The following is a 16,086-nucleotide window of genomic DNA, read 5'->3' as shown; positions in this document are numbered from 1 at the left end:
AAAAGAGGTAACTGCTGACTATATCCAATATTTGCACGGTCTAATAGAACTTCCCTGCTTATAAATGAGTTCCTCTGGCAGCTGCCATTCAGAAATCACCTCCCAGTGAATAAATAAATAACAGGACTTAATCATAATAATAATACCGTGTGTCTGTCAGGGAAGAGGGCAGGGAGCCTGGAATGGATTTTGACGACTAGCTGCATTCCAGCAATGCTGAGCCCCAGCACCTGTTTTCCAGTGCCAGCCTTGAAAGAGGTGAAAATAATTGTGAGAATTCTCCAATTCTGTGGTAAAATGAAGCTTTTTCCAGGGAAAGCACCAGGACAAAAACCGCTCAGAAACAGAGCTTTAAAGCCCAGGCCTAAGCCTAGAAACATTGCACAAAAGGAAGTGTGGCTAAGCCCTTACAGAAGTCTAAGGTGAAATGTGCAGGCCACATGCAACTCAGCGGCCCAATAAGCAAAGCTGCTTCTGTCTTCCATTGGAGCCAAAGACTGTAAAAGTACTGGGATGATTGAGAAGCACTTAGCCTGTGTGAAAATATCACCTTTTCCCAACATTATTCACCACCACTGTCTCCCCTGATGGCTTTCTTTTATTTCTGCCTGAATTCGACACATGAGTGAATCTACCTAGTTGATAATCACATTATGTGTGAGATAATATCAGAAAGAAAGGTAAAAAAACACACAAACCAATCAGATTTGGCTACATAAGAGAAATGAGGGCTATTGAGAGTGAGGGCAAGTGAGGGCAACTGAAAGCTATAAGCAATGAGTTATAAGTGGGGGGGGTTGAGAGCAAGAGTAGTTATCATTGCTGAAAATGTTTACCTGTTGTTGCTGTTGCTGTTGTTGTTGTTAAGGTCCTTTCTGGGTATGTTCCTGGTTCACTGCTATAGTACAAAACTGGACTTGTGGTAAACAGTAGCTGAGAAAAGAATTTTGTTATGCTATGTTGAATTTTGAGCAACATAATTGTTCCTATAAATGTGCCACTATTCTCTACATTCCCTACAGTTGAACCATCAGCAGGTGTGACCTGCCTTGTGAAGGTCAGGAAGAGAGTATTAGATGTTGGAATCAGCTCAGAAAAAACATCGTAGAAATAAAATAGGAAAAGTTAGGTTTTCGTGCCAGAGCCTTGGACAATTCTGAGAGTGGCAGCTGGACAAAATATAGCTAATTCAAGAAGAAGGAGGATCCAAGAGAAACAATGGTGCCGAACAATATTGAGAAGGGTTTTTGGACCATCCCAAGTGTTTTTCAAGAAAATTCCTACCCTGCCAAATTTGCTAGGATTGGGATATGAGAAAGCCAGTTCTCATGTTATCACTTCAGCTGCAGCTGGAAGACAATAGCTCAGTGGACAGTTTGTTAGTTGCATTTTCCTATATGGATATACAGTGGTGCCCCGCAAGACGAATGCCTCGCAAGACAGAAAACTCGCTAGACGAAAGAGTTTTCCGTTTTGGAGGTGCTTCGCAAAACAAATCTCCTATGGGCTTGCTTCGCAAGACGAAAATGTCTTGCGAGTTCCTGCGGGGGTTTTTTCCTCCCCCCCCTTTTCTAAGCCGCTAAGCCGCTTATCAGCTGATCCGATAAGCCGCTAAAAACCGCTAATAGCGCTAATCCGCTAATCCGTCAATGGGCTTGCTTCGCAAGACGAAAAAACCGCTAGATGAAGAGAATCACAGAATGGATTCTTTTCGTCTTGCGAGGCACCACTGTACCGGTAACTCCACATAGGACATAATGTGTATATTGTCAATGTCTGAAATGCATCAAGAAAGAGGCTAGTCCACAGGTCACACGTTGCCCTGCTTCTTGTAAAAATATGAATCTGCATGCAAAACTGTAAGTAATGTATGAGGTGGGCCAAACACCAGATTACCTCTGGACCACCAGCAATATTCTGCAGGAAGACAATTTATGGTCCAAATACCACAGACGAGCATTAATCTCCAAATCTTGTCTTCTGCAAAGCTTTTCCTCCCAAATCCCTGCTTCTGCAGGCATATTGCCAAGCAAAATAATATTCAGGAAAACCATGGATTCACTAAAGCCTTAGAAGCTGCTCCCAAATTCAGCCGGGGTCAACTTCTCATTAAGGGAAGACTTTCCTCCTGAGCCAGGTATGAGCCCTTGTGAATTGCTTAAATCCTCTTTTTCTCTAAATGCACCACCTGGCAGACAAAGGAGCCGGTAAACGATAGGAATGAAATCAATACCCACTCTGCAGTGTAATGGTTTTGTGAGGATACTAAGCTGGTGGAAGAGGCTACAGATCTATTTATCCATCTCCTGCAGGGAGCGAATAAAAGATTGCTATTCAGACTCAGCGACTGTAGAGAGAATCACTCCTTGATTCTCTCTAGCTTGCGCCACCATTCTGGATGATCTGAGAGGCTCTGACCTTGGGAGGTGCTTCTTGGGCTCTCAGAGATGGAGGCTGGCAATGAATGGCAACTTATGAGGTTTGGCAAATGACAGAGGGGACAACATTGCTCATTCCCACTGCTGGGAAAGAAAAAGAACAGAAGAGAGAAATGGAGGATTTTTCTACCCTTGCTACCACCTTCAGCTCAAGGAGTTACTGGAGAATACTGCGGATTCAGAAAAAAAAGTGTAGTATAAACACCGAGAATTGGGAAAGTGGAGTGGGGGACAAAGTACTCAAAAAACCCATGACAGCTTTTGCAACTGCCGTGTGTGGGTGGCGCACTGTTTATGGCTCTGTGCACGTCACAATCTCAATCCAAACAAAAGGCCCTTCTAAGGGGCAAATCTCATGAGGTGTTTTATTCATGCTTTTAAGCAACAAGCAAGCTTGCACCTGGCAGCTTTTGCTTTAGAGAAAAAGCAGCTGCAGGGTCGTGATGAGCTGCCAGTCTGAACTGGGGCCCTGCACCGGGCTGGGTGCTATTTGCACACAAAGGTGCTGTTTGCAATAAATCAGCCTTGGGGGCGGGGGCAACAAGCAGGCAGGAGGGAGTGATTTTCAGGAAGAAACTGACAAAGGGCCTCTGGATTGGGACCATGTTCCAGGTTGGGAAGCTTTTAATGTTTGATGTATTACGGTGTTTTAATATTTTGTTGGAAGCCGCCCAGAGTGGCTGGGATAGCCCAGCTAGATGGGCAAGATATAAATAATAAATTATTATTATTATTATTATTATTATTATTATTATTATTATTATTATTTATTGGCTTGGGATTGTTCGTACTTCTAAATAAAAGTGGGCAAGTTAAGCATGTTCGTTTAAACATGTGAGTAATGTTCTTGTGACGCAGGTGGCGCTGTGGGTTAAACCACAGAGCCTAGGACTTGCCGATCAGAAGGTCGGCGGTTCAAATCCCCGCGACAGGGTGAGCTCTCGTTGCTCAATCCCTGCTCCTGCCAACCTAGCAGTTCGAAAGCACGAAGTGCAAGTAGATAAATAGGTACCGCTCCGGCGGGAAGGTAAATGGCGTTTCCGTGCGCTGCTCTGGTTCACCAGAAGTGCCTTAGTCATGCTGGCCACATGACCCGGAAACTGTACGCCGGCTCCCTTGGCCAGTAAAGCGAGATGAGCGCCGCAACCCCAGAGTCGTCTGTGACTGGACCTAGCGGTCAGGGGTCCCTTAACTAAATGTTCTTGTATGAGGGGTGGGTGGGCTGTATGAACAACACCTCTGTTCAGGCACTTTTGAAAAACCTCTACTAAAAAAAGAGTTCCACAGCTGTGGATCAGTCACTCACAACAGCTTGCTCTCGGTGCACTTGTTGTCTTACACTGCACAGATCACCTGCAAACTGAAGCACATGAAATATATGCAAGGAATTCTGGACTGTGGAATTCTTGGAAGCCCTCCAAGATGCTGATCACACTGGGCAAACAGAACACCTGCAAAACTTGTACCCCTCCTCTATTTTGACATTCTTATCCTTCTGTGGCCAACAAAACTTTAGAGGACATCTAGATTTCATTTTAGCAGCCCAGCCGTTAGAACATTTGTTTCCATCAAAGACATGGATGCCATTTCAGGTTTGTGAAGAAGCAAAATTCACAGAAAGGCTTTTTTGTGGTATATTGAAGGTTACATTACAAGCAGTACTGATCTGTTGATCTATCTATATTTGCACAGTTTCTTTGCTGCATTTTTTATTCTGATCAAGTTATTCTTCACAGTTACCCATTTTATTCTTACAACAACCTTAGCTGAAAGTGAGTCACTAACTGATGGCCACCCAGTAACCTTTGGGACTGATTACAATTCAGAAGGGATTTGAACCCCAGTCTCAATACAACTGACAACTTGTATGATGGAATGGTCCTCAGTACACAAACCAAAATCCCTGCATATAGAAAACTAAAAAAGTTCCTTCCAGTAGCACCTTAAAGACCAACTAAGTTAGTTCTTGGTATGAGCTTTCGTGTGCATGCACACTTCTTCAGAACTTTTTTATTTTGACTATGGCAGACCAACACGGCTACCTATCTGTAACTGTGTGTATAGAAAACTAGTAAGTCAGAGGCAATGCACCTCACACTAGCCTGAAGCATGGGCAACCAACCAAAGCAGGATTGTTACATGCCTGTTCAGATGAAGGATCATGATATCCTCATGAAGGCTTCAAAACACTTTGCGATAATACAGTGGATTCTATGGCCCTGGCAGCTCAAAAAGACCCATGATAGGGTGTGCTCTGCATTCTGCCTTTTCTTTGAACCTCACTCTAAAGACAGATTGTAGCCCACCAGATATTACTGGACTTCAGCTCCCCTCAGCCCCAACCAACATAGCCAACCATAAGGGATGATGGGAACTGGAGTCCAACAATATCTGGAGGGCACTGGGTTTCCTGCCCAGGCTCTACAGCAGCGTTTCCCAAACTTGGGTCTCCAGCTGTTGCTGGATTACAACTCCCATCATCCCCAACTAGCAGGACCAGTGGTCAGGGATGATGGGAATTGTAGACCCTGCAGTCTCCAGCATCCGATTTCCAACTACAGTGAAACCAGAAATCTAATTTAATTTCTTTAGCTGTTTGAAAGAATACTATCTGTACCCGCTTTGACTGGCAATCCCCATGCCTTATGGACATTCTGCTGGCTCCCTTCCCACCCCCCACCCCATTTCTCTCCACAAACAGCCAATTCTTTTTTAATTGAGCAGAAAAGACCATTTTCCAATCAACCTTCCCTGGGAGCACAAGCTTCCGCTGTGTAATTATTCAATAAGTCCTAGCACAAGAACAACAGTCGTTCTCTCCAGTGGAAGGAAGACATAATGCTGCCTGAGAACACCAACCAAGGATGAGACCCACGGCATACAGGAAGGAAAAGTTACTGCACATAGGAGAGAAACAGCATGTAGTTTGTGTTGGGATGGCTGCACCTCCTAATTCTCCTAGGGCTGGGAACCAGTTGATCCCAGAAAGTTAGATCCTGCAACACTAGGGTCTCTTCCATATGCCCTCTGCTCTGCTTCCTTGATATGGGCAACCACCAGACTGGTAGGCAGGCTGCTCTCTAGGTATTTATTTGCCAGCAGCACTCTGGCCTTAGCACCTGACAAGTTACCATATGTGACTTGAGAAAGCCTGGAAAGCCAAGAGAAAGAGAAGCATGTGTGCATGAAAGACAGGTTGACAGAAGTGCAGGGCAATCTGACAGAAGGCCACAAAGCAAGGGCACAGAAATCCCATGCCCTGAACATTTTTGAGCCACTTACTACTGTCCTGTGTGTTTAAACGCAATTATATGTCCATGAAATGGAAGTGAGAGCTGGACCATAAAGAAGGCTGATCGCCGAAGAACTGATGCTTTTGAATTATGGTGCTGGAGGAGACTCTTGAGAGTCCCATGGACTGCAAGAAGATCAAACCTCTCCATTCTTAAGGAAATCAGCCCTGAGTGTTCACTGGAAGGACAGATCCTGAAGCTGAGGCTCCAAGACTCTGGCCACCTCATGAGAAGAGAAAACTCCCTGGAAAAGACCCTGATGTTGGGAAAGATGGAGGGCACAAGGAGAAGGGGACGACAGAGGACAAGATGGTTGGACAGTGTTCTTGAAGCTACCAGCATGAGTCTGACCAAACTGCGGGAGGCAGTGGAAGACAGGAGTGCCTGGCATGCTCTGGTCCATGGGGTCATGAAGAGTCGGACACGACTAAACGACTAAACAACAACATGTCCATGAGGTCTAGAAATGTTTTTGTGAAACAAAACCAAGGGTCCCTAGAGAGCAGTTTCTGCACCTGATTCTGGGCCAATGAGGAACTGCAGAAGGTGAGCAATTCTACCCAAGTGTGCCTGCCTCTGTGAATATAATCCACTAACCCTTTCTTTTTACTAGATGAGCTGCTAGAGTTGTTTTGCCCAAGCTCACTGGCAGAGAGCAAGCTTCACCTGTATAACAGTGCCAGGCTCAGTCCTTAAGCTCTGGGCACGCAATAGATGTAAAGTACATTCAAAGCACATGCACTGTAACTCTGTGATGGGTGAAACTACAGTGACCGGGATTCTAGGAGGGGCAGAATATGCTTTAAAGGTACAGCGCGAAGGCAGCCATGAAGATCAGGCAGAAAGACTGGAAAGGACTTTTGCCTGAGATAATGTAGAACTGCTCCAGTCAGTAGATTATATCAGGCTAGATGATCTAACAGTCTGACTCAGAATAAGAAAAAACAAGGTCCACCCCCAGAAAGAATGTAAAAAAGCTGAGAAGCAAAAGAAAAATTACACTCGCAAAGAATATATTCAAACAATAGTAATGTATTGGCACAATGATAAAAGTAATGCATAGCAATAATGCGATGAAGTATATAAATGAAGTATATTATTGCATGGCAATAATGCGATGAAGTATATAAAACACATATGTTACACAAAACAGAGCACGCTAAGTACAAAAATAGGTTTACAAAGAATGCCAAGGTGTTCAAAAGACAGAAAGCAAGCTAATCCATTTGTTGGGTTTACATCATGTTTATGCATAGGAAATTGATCAAAATAAGAAAACATCTTCCACGTTGTTGAATTATAATGGATAAAATGTAAATAGTATGTTCCATGTGTACTGGAACCTTGCTGATAAATAAATAGCTTCTTGAAAGCTACCCCCCCCCCAAAAAAAAATCACACTCTTGCAATTTCTCTGCAATCACTGAGAAAAAGTTAATTCTATGGGGTTTGCAGCCAAAATCACAAATGCATGTTTGCTAGACAAGCACGAGGCTAGAACACAGAGAGTTCTTGAACTTCCTAGAGAGGATCCTCTGTGTATGGTACAAATTAGACCATCCTGTATATTTCCATCTCCCTTTAAAAAGACTCTCTTCTCACCATGCCTTCAAGCTGTCCTGACATGCTTTCAGCCATCTTAGCTAAGACTACCAACTTTAATTTTACTGTAACTTAGCAGTATCTTTTGCACACTATTTTGCTGTATATGCTTCCTGCATTGAAATGTAAATAAATCCTTTCCCCGTTTATCTTACAAAAACATGTGGTTCATTCTCTGCAACGGGAGTGAAGAGGTGGAGCTCAACGGACCGCAAATAGAAGGGCATAACAAGGTGTAACTGCCTAATTCCTAAGCTTTAATAAGGTGCAAAATTTGTAAGTACATTTATTTTGCTAAAAAGGCTTCACGGCCAGATTACTTCTGTATTTCTCCCACACACGGGATAGGAGGTTTAGATCTAAATCAACAGGTTTAATCCTCAATCCACTTCCCACAAATTATGTTATGTAGTGTAGTTTCACCCTGGGCCAACAGGGGGATACTGTATATAGTTTTCACTCAGGTCTGTAGATAGTTTTCACTCAGGTCCGCGGCAGTTATTTTAGGCGGGAACTCTGGGCTGTTGTGGTTACAATGTTGACAGCCGGCTGCCTATAAATACAGGCCGGCTGAGCTGTTCGCAGTTAGTTCTATTCCAGCTTACCATAATAAAGAGCTACTTGAAGAAATCGCTGTGCCGGCTGCTATGTCAACCCACGACTTAACACTGGCGACGAAGGTGGGATGGATGGACATCAGAGCACAGCCAGATGCGGCCAGCCTCTGAACTGAGCTGAATCACTGAGCTGAATCACAGAGCGAAATCACTGAGCGAAATCACTGGGCAGGACCAATTCAGAGCTGACTGTTCTGGCTAGAGCACTGTGTTCCATCCATCGCCCTTCACGCCGGCATCGGAATCATGGCTTCACTTGTGCCTCTACCGCCGTTTGCGCCAGCCTCTGAATCATGGGACTCCTACCTCGCTCGGTTCGACTGCTACCTCCAAGCCAACGAGCTGACAGCAGTATCAAAGGATCGGAAGCGGGGCCTATTCCTCAGCCTCTGTGGGCCTGAGGTGTTTGAGACGGCCCGAGCGTTGGTTGCGCCTGAAGCAGTCCAGGCAACACCATGGGACACGATCCAAGAGAAGCTCCGCAACCACTACGCACCAAAGCCGTCCAAGATTGCTGCCCGCCATGCGTTCTACCACCGGAACCAGGCAGAGGGGGAGTCAATCAACAACTACACCACCGCCCTGCGACAGGCTGCAATGCACTGTGAGTTCCGAGACTTAGACGATGCCCTGATGGATCGAATCGTCTGCGGGGTCCGGGACATCCATCTGCAACGGCGCCTCCTAGCCAAGCCAGACCTCACGCTACAGAAAGCCATTGAGGAGGCTGTGGCCTCAGAAGCTGCTGAACGCTCCGCCCAGGAGATCCGCAAGTCCAGCAGCCCGCGTCTTGCTAGGGAGCCAGTTCCGGTGCATCATGAAGAGGCCAGCAGTGAGGAGGCATCCTCCAGTGAAGACGATGACGTGCACCAGACAAAGCGGGAGCGCAGGAAGTTCCAACAGAAGTCCAAGGGCCAACCGGAATGTGCTGGCTGCGGAGGCAACCATTCCCGTGCCAAGTGTCGATTCAGAGACGCCATCTGTAGGAAGTGTTCCAGAAGGGGCCACATCGCTAAGGTCTGCCGATCGGCTCCGTCTGACACCCCCCCTTCATCGACTCGCAAGTCCAAGTCTTCACTCCAGTCTGCCAAGGAAAGTTGTTTCGCTCTCACCAACTGCCGCTGCCCGTCTGGAACCACGATTGGCCAAACCGACTCGCCTACGCGACGCAAGCTGAACGTCACGGTGCTCATTGAAGGAGCTCCATGTGACATGGAGATCGACACCGGGTCTGCCCTGTCCATCGTGTCATGGAGCACCATCAAAAGACTGGTACCCAGAGTGTCCAAAAGGCAACTCGACTCTCACCGCGTACACCTGAGAGACTACCAGGGAAACGACATTCCCGTGGTAGGCGTTGGCCGGTTCCGGATCGCCTTCAAGGATTTTTCGGGCCTGCTCCGGTTGGTGGTGGTCGAAGGTCAGCGGCCAAGTCTCCTAGGGCTAGACTGGTTTGATGCCCTCGGCCTGGAAGTCACCGGCATCAACTGCATCTCTAACGCAGAGACTGAGGGTCTGGTCAAAGACTTTGCCGAGGTTTTTGACGGCACCTTGGGCCAATATACAGGTACGCCCATCTCCTTTAGCCTTGATCCACAAGTCGCCCCCATCAAGCTAAAGCCACGCCGGGTTCCCTTTGCTCTCAAGGCTAAGGTGGACGAACAACTGGACAAACTGATCGCCCAAGGAGTTTTGGAGCCGGTTGACCACGCAAAGTGGGAAACCCCCATCGTCACGCCTGTCAAGCCAGATGGGTCGGTGAGAATCTGCGCTGACTACAAGTGCACGATCAACAAGGCACTTCAGCAGCACGCTTATCCGGTTCCTGTTGTCCAACACCTGCTGCATTCCCTGGGTGAGGGTAAGGTCTTCGCTAAGCTGGACCTTGCCCAAGTCTATCAACAACTGCCAGTCGATGATGCCACTGCTGAAGCCCAGACGATCGTCACCCACCGGGGGGCATTCCGTTGCCGCCGGTTGCAGTTCGGGGTGAGTGTGGCTCCTGGCATCTTCCAAAGCCTTATGGAGCGTCTCCTGCAAGGGCTTCCGGGCGTGGTACCATATTTTGATGACGTCTTGGTGTCTGCAGACTCACACCAGCAGCTGTTCGAGCGCCTCCGTGCCGTGCTGACCAGGTTCCAGGAGGCCGGGCTCAAGGTAAAGAGGGAGAAGTGCCAGATCGCCGTTCCACAGGTAGAGTTCCTGGGCTATCTTATCGATGCCTCCGGTCTTCATCCAACCACATCCAAGATCCGCGCTATCCAGCAGGCCCCCACCCCAAAGAACAAAACGGAGTTGCAGGCATTCCTGGGGCTGCTGAACTTTTATAACATGTTCCTGCCCCACAAAGCCACAGTGGCTGAGCCTCTTCACCGACTCCTTAGCACTAAGACGCCTTGGGCCTGGGGTCATCGGGAGACGGCGGCCTTCAACGCGGTCAAGGCTCTCCTTTCTTCAGACAGTGTGCTGGTACAGTACAGTGAATCCAGGCCGCTGGTCCTTGCCTGCGACGCCTCACCTTTTGGCATCGGTGCTGTCCTTAGTCACCGTTTTCCAGATGGAAGAGAAGCACCGCTCGCCTACTTTTCCAGGACACTATCTCCGACGGAACGGAATTACAGCCAGCTCGACAAGGAGGCATTGGCACTTGTGGCTGGAGTGAAGAGGTTCCATGAATACCTCTATGGCAGGACTTTTGACCTCATCACTGACCACAAGCCACTCCTGGGCCTCCTCGCCGGTGATCGTCCAACTCCACTGGTCCTCTCACCACGCATGCTGCGATGGACTGTTTTCCTGGCTGCCTACCACTACCGGCTCATCCATCGCCCGGGGAAATCGATGGGCCATGCCGACGCCCTCAGCCGTTGCCCTCTTCCAGCATTTGTGGAAGACCCGGCTCCAGCTTCATCGCTCCTTCTGATTGAGGATCTTCCGGCAGCGCCTGTATCGGCTGCCACTGTGGCCTCTGCATCTGCCCAGGATCGCACCATCAGCCGGGTGCTCAACTGGGTGTGGAGGGGGTGGCCACAAGGGCCTTTTGCATCGGAGTTCCAGCCCTTCGCAACCAGACAACATGAACTCTCAGCTCATCGCGGCTGCCTGCTGTGGGGAGACCGCGTCGTGATTCCCCAGGGACTCCGTCAGCGCGTCCTGGAGGCTCTGCACGTTGGCCACCCGGGAATTGTCAAAATGAAGGCGTTGGCTCGGTGTTACGTCTGGTGGCCTAATATGGACGATGCCATCACTGCCTGGGTGTCCGACTGTCAAGCGTGCCAGGAGTCGAGGCCTGCACCACCGGCAGCTAAGGGACACACCTGGGAGACGCCAAAGACACCCTGGTCGAGGGTGCACATCGATCTGGCTGGCCCCTTTCACGGCCGGACCTTTATGGTAGTGGTAGACGCCTATTCCAAATGGCTGGAGGTCGCCCTGATGCCCTCCACCACTACCGAAGCTGTCATCCGGGTGCTGCGAGGCCTGTTTGCAACGCATGGGTGTCCTGATGTCCTTGTCTCTGACAACGGACCGCAGTTCACGTCAGGCACGTTTGAGCGGTATCTTTTGGGACTGGGCATCCGCCATGCCCTAACGGCACCCTTTCATCCATCCAGCAACGGGCAAGCGGAAAGAATGGTGCGCTCGACAAAAGAGGCACTGGCGCGCCTGGACCGGGGAGAGTGGCATGAGCGGGTCGCCGAATACTTGTTCGTGCAACACATCACCCCTCATGCGGCCACAGGGAGGAGTCCTGCTGAACTGCTTATGGGCCGCCGCCTCAGGTCACCGCTCGACCGGCTACACCCAGACTTTGCCGTGGCTGAACCCCCAGGCTGTGCCAACGCACCACGGTCATTTGTCCCAGGAAACCAGGTCTTTGCCCGGAACTATGTGGGGGACATCCCTTGGGTGCCAGCCACAGTAGTGGGAGTCACTGGACCTCGCTCGTACCAGGTGGCACTCGAAGACGGACGCTTGTGGCGACGGCACATAGACCAGCTTAGGCACAGGGTTGGGGACTTGGACACTACCGAGGTGCCCCCAACTGCGCTTGCGGCTCCAGAAGAGACACGTACAGATGGCGAGGCCCCACCTACACCTCCCTCGCAAACTGCCAGCGTGGAGCCGAACCAAGCCGTTTCAGAACAGACTCAGACCACTCCACTTGTGGAGGCTCCACCCACAGCAGCGGATCCAGGGGAGTTGGTTCCAACGCCACCTAGGGTCGCACCACAGCCTCAGCGAGAACTGTGTGGCCCTCCGGACTTGGCTACCAGTCCCCGGCGGTCTGGCAGAGTTTCCAAGCGCCCAACTTATTTAAAGGACTATGTTGTTGGACAGGTATCACTGTTGGTCTAAGTATGGGAAATGTAACCGATATGCTTTTGTGCTTAATTGAACCATTACGCGTAGTGCTGTATATAAGGAAACCATTACGATTGTAACTAACGCCTTATCTCGGTGGGGAGGGGTGTTATGTAGTGTAGTTTCACCCTGGGCCAACAGGGGGATACTGTATATAGTTTTCACTCAGGTCTGTAGATAGTTTTCACTCAGGTCCGCGGCAGTTATTTTAGGCGGGAACTCTGGGCTGTTGTGGTTACAATGTTGACAGCTGGCTGCCTATAAATACAGGCCGGCTGAGCTGTTCGCAGTTAGTTCTATTCCAGCTTACCATAATAAAGAGCTACTTGAAGAAATCGCTGTGCCGGCTGCTATGTCAACCCACGACTTAACAAATTAGAACTCTCTGAGGCCTGCAATACTGTGCCCATTTTCCTGAGGACGAGCCCCACTGAACTCTGTTGGACTTGCTTGGTGTGTACACAGTATTACACCGTTACTGAGTTAAAATAATGTTCCTTGTTCCCATTAGAGTTGGTCAAACCGAATAACCAACTTCTGTACCTTTATTCAGACTTTCAAACCAAGTGTGTGGAGTGCTTTGTGTGTGTCAATGTGCATGGGAGCACAGAAGCATATCCAGAAATTTGATTTTTCAACTTATAATTTTACAGAGATATATCAAACATAAACAATAAAAACAAGATTCCAATGAATCTCCTGAACTTCCATCCTCCCCTATGTGGGTCCTATTATTAATCAGTTCCTCCCACATCTTTTATGATAATCCAAACCCTTCACTTCTTTTTCCCTGATTTCTGACTCTTCTGGTCATTTTAGTCATTTCCACATAATCCATTAACTTCATCTGCTATTCTTCTCTGGTAGGAACTTTATCTTCTTTCCATCCATAGCTGTCAATGTTTCCCTTTTTTAAAGAGAAATTCCCTTATTCCGAATAGGATTCCTCGCAAGAAAAGGGAAAAGTTGGCAGCTATGTTTCCATCTCCGGCTCAGCCCTTGACATTGTCATCCCGTGTATATTTCACACCCCAAAATTCCCACTCGGGAAGGTCTGAAGAGAGCTTCTAAGATCAATCCGGTGAACACATTCAGAATGCCTCCTCTACATATAATACTGATAATGCGAGTTCCTGATCACATGGATACTTCTAACTACATTCAGCTGAAAGCTGTTCGTTGGCTCTTGGAATCAAAGAGTTGGAAGGGACCCCAAGGATTATCAAGTCCAACCGCTTGCAATGCAGGAATCTCAACTAAGGCATCCATAACAGATGGCCACCTACCTGTCAGAAGTCCCCTTCAGACTTCTAGACTCACACATGCGGGTCTCCTTTGGGGATGGGGACAGCAGGGGTGGCTTCATCTGTGTGCAAACCTATTTGTCCTGTTCACACATTCTCTTTTAATTCCTGCAAAACTGTGATCACATTGGTTCACGCAATCACCCTTGTTTGGGTCCACGGCTGATAGCCGGCTAGATTGGGGTGTGGGTGTGTCATATGGGAAGAATTCTAAATGGAAAGCAAGGCTACAATAGACAACAGAAAGATTTGGCAAATTTCAGATCCTGACTTAGCTGTTTACCTCTTGACCTTGTCAACATTCTTGAGTTTAGACCTCATCTGGCTCAGTCTGATTATCTGTTCCTGAATCCATTGCAGCCTCTCCCTGGGAGAGGGAGAGAGGCAAAAACAGCCACCCAGAAGCAAACACACCAACCTTCCCAGTTCTCTGCAAAGATTTTAACGCAACGTCCATAGCAAAGCTGCCACATGTCTCATACTTCATTATGCATTCTATAAAATAATGAAAAATTCACATTAGGAAGAACTATTATTATCATCAGAAATTAAAACATCCCTTTAAATTGCCCAGACGAGATGAGTCAGAGCATATATTTGGTAGACACAGAGCATTAGCCCTGCTCCAACATGAATGTTGTTTTATTGCTGCAGATCCAGCACGGTACTGAACACTCTCAGGAAGCCGATGATGGCTTATTGTTGGCACCGTAGGGCTTGAATGGCAAAAGCATAAGCATTCAGAAATAGGGAGGAATTACCTGCCTGAACAACTGGATTATATCTGAGAGGATCAAGCTGATTGCAAATCGTTCAGAATTACTAATGCACAAGAACAATGGAAATTAAAGAAAACAGGATAAACAAACAAAAAAAATATGATGAAACAGAGAGCTAGTCTTCTGTAGTGGTTAACAGGGCTGGCCCAAGACATTCTTGCACCTGAGGCAAACCACAACATGGCACTCCGTCCCCACCAAGGGAAGAAAGGGTGAGTGAAGATGTATATCAGGAATAAGGGGGAAATGCATTATTTCCTAATGATCCCTAAGATGGAATTTGCCTTTTTCACGACTGCCAAACACTAGATCAGGGGTCAGTAAACTTTTTCAGCAGGGGGCCGGTCCACTGTTCCTCAGACCTTGTGGGGGGCTGGACTATATTTTTTGGGGGGAGCGGGGAATGAACAAATTCCTATGCCTCACAAATAACCCAAAGATGCATTTTAAATAAAAGGACACATTCTACTCATGTAAAAACACGCTGATTCCTGGACCGCCTAGAAGGCGATTGGGCCAGATCCGGCCCCCGGGCCTTAGTTTGCCTACCCATGCACTAGATCAACATCTTCTTGGCAGGGCCTTCTCGGTAGTTGCACTCGCCTTGCAGAACACCCTCCTGTCAAGGACATAAACAACTATTTGACTTTTAGAAGACACCTGAAGGCGCCTGTATAGGGAAGTTTTTAAAGTTTAATGTTTTACTGTAGTTGATGTTTTAATTTTCCGGAAGTCGCCCAGGGTGGCTGGGGCAAGCCACTCAGATGGGCAGCAAGCAAGCAAATAAAACAACAACAACAACTCCAAGGTCTTGTTCCTGGCTCTGCTTTAGCAAGGCTTGTTTATGCTTGTTTATTTTATCTTTAACAATACTTTCCACTAGTTTTCCCAGAATGAGAGACCACTGTGATGGCAGATTGAGTAAATAAGTACATACTGCACAACTATCTCAATCTTCTTGTTGCTCACACCACCATACAAGGTAGAATGTGAAGCTTTTATAGGCCTGAGGCCTTGCACATGACCTGCTGTAGTAGCCTCAATATATGTCAACCATTTGGAAATTTTCACACTTGCACACAGTCTGTACAAACTCCCATCATCCCTGACCCCTAGCTATGCTGGCTGGGGCTGAGGGGGATCCAACAACATCTGAAGGGCCATAGATTTCCCATTCCCCAAGAAATGGGGTTTGGGGCTTTCATTAAAACTATCTTACCTTTCCTCTCATAATTTGTACTCAGGTGAGGATTCCAATTTGACAATCTGGCAATGCTGGCTAGCTGACCTGCTGCTATTAAGAACCGCCCTTGCAGATCTGAGTAGAGTTCGTTTTCTTTCTTTTTCCTTTTTGCCAAACCTTGGTATAGCTGCACAACCTAGAATGCCAGACCCTCCACGTGTCCTGATTTCCCAGGCACAGTCCTGGAATTACAGAAGCAGTCCTGGTTTCTGATTTGATCCCAGAATGTCCTGGTTTTCCTTCTTCCTTTCCCCACCACGTCTCGGAGGACAATATAACGTGGTGTGTGTGGGTGCAAAAACAGAGTCCTGTTCATACTGAAAACAAAATTCCTGCACCAAATGAAGGGCACTGACATATGAAGCCTTTCCTGTAATTTTGAAGGAAAAGGTCACCAATCCACTTTAAATTCTTTAATGGCAATGCTTCAGCAGCCAGCCATTTC

At 47.7% G+C, this 16,086-nt stretch overlaps 2 protein-coding genes across 2 annotated transcripts in view; one reads left to right on the top strand and one right to left on the bottom strand.

Annotated features, from left to right (window-relative positions):
- PDE4A (phosphodiesterase 4A) overlaps nt 1-16,086 on the bottom strand; it is a 384,429-nt gene that overhangs the window by 279,325 nt on the left and 89,018 nt on the right. The window lies entirely within an intron of this gene.
- On the top strand, nt 7,741-12,683 carry LOC310696656 (uncharacterized protein). Its single transcript, XM_083482395.1, has 2 exons — nt 7,741-9,731; nt 11,697-12,683. The coding sequence occupies exons 1-2, from the start codon at nt 8,197-8,199 to the stop codon at nt 12,307-12,309; spliced, it is 2,148 nt and encodes a 715-aa protein (XP_083338521.1). The 5' UTR covers nt 7,741-8,196; the 3' UTR covers nt 12,310-12,683.

The sequence above is a fragment of the Podarcis liolepis genome, assembly GCF_965112155.1.
Source record: "Podarcis liolepis genome assembly, chromosome: 17".
Taxonomy (NCBI): Eukaryota; Metazoa; Chordata; class Lepidosauria; order Squamata; family Lacertidae; genus Podarcis; species Podarcis liolepis.
Note: the sequence above shows the minus strand (reverse complement) of the source record. Positions and strands in the feature narration are given on the sequence as shown.

Bases quoted from the DNA above. Each gene is read 5' to 3' on its own strand.
- LOC310696656 (XM_083482395.1), top strand. From the start codon at position 8,197: ATGGCTTCACTTGTGCCTCTACCGCCGTTTGCGCCAGCCTCTGAATCA. The intron at 9,732-11,696 runs GTGCACGATCAA...GGCCACAGGGAG, and splicing joins AGAATCTGCGCTGACTACAA to GAGTCCTGCTGAACTGCTTA.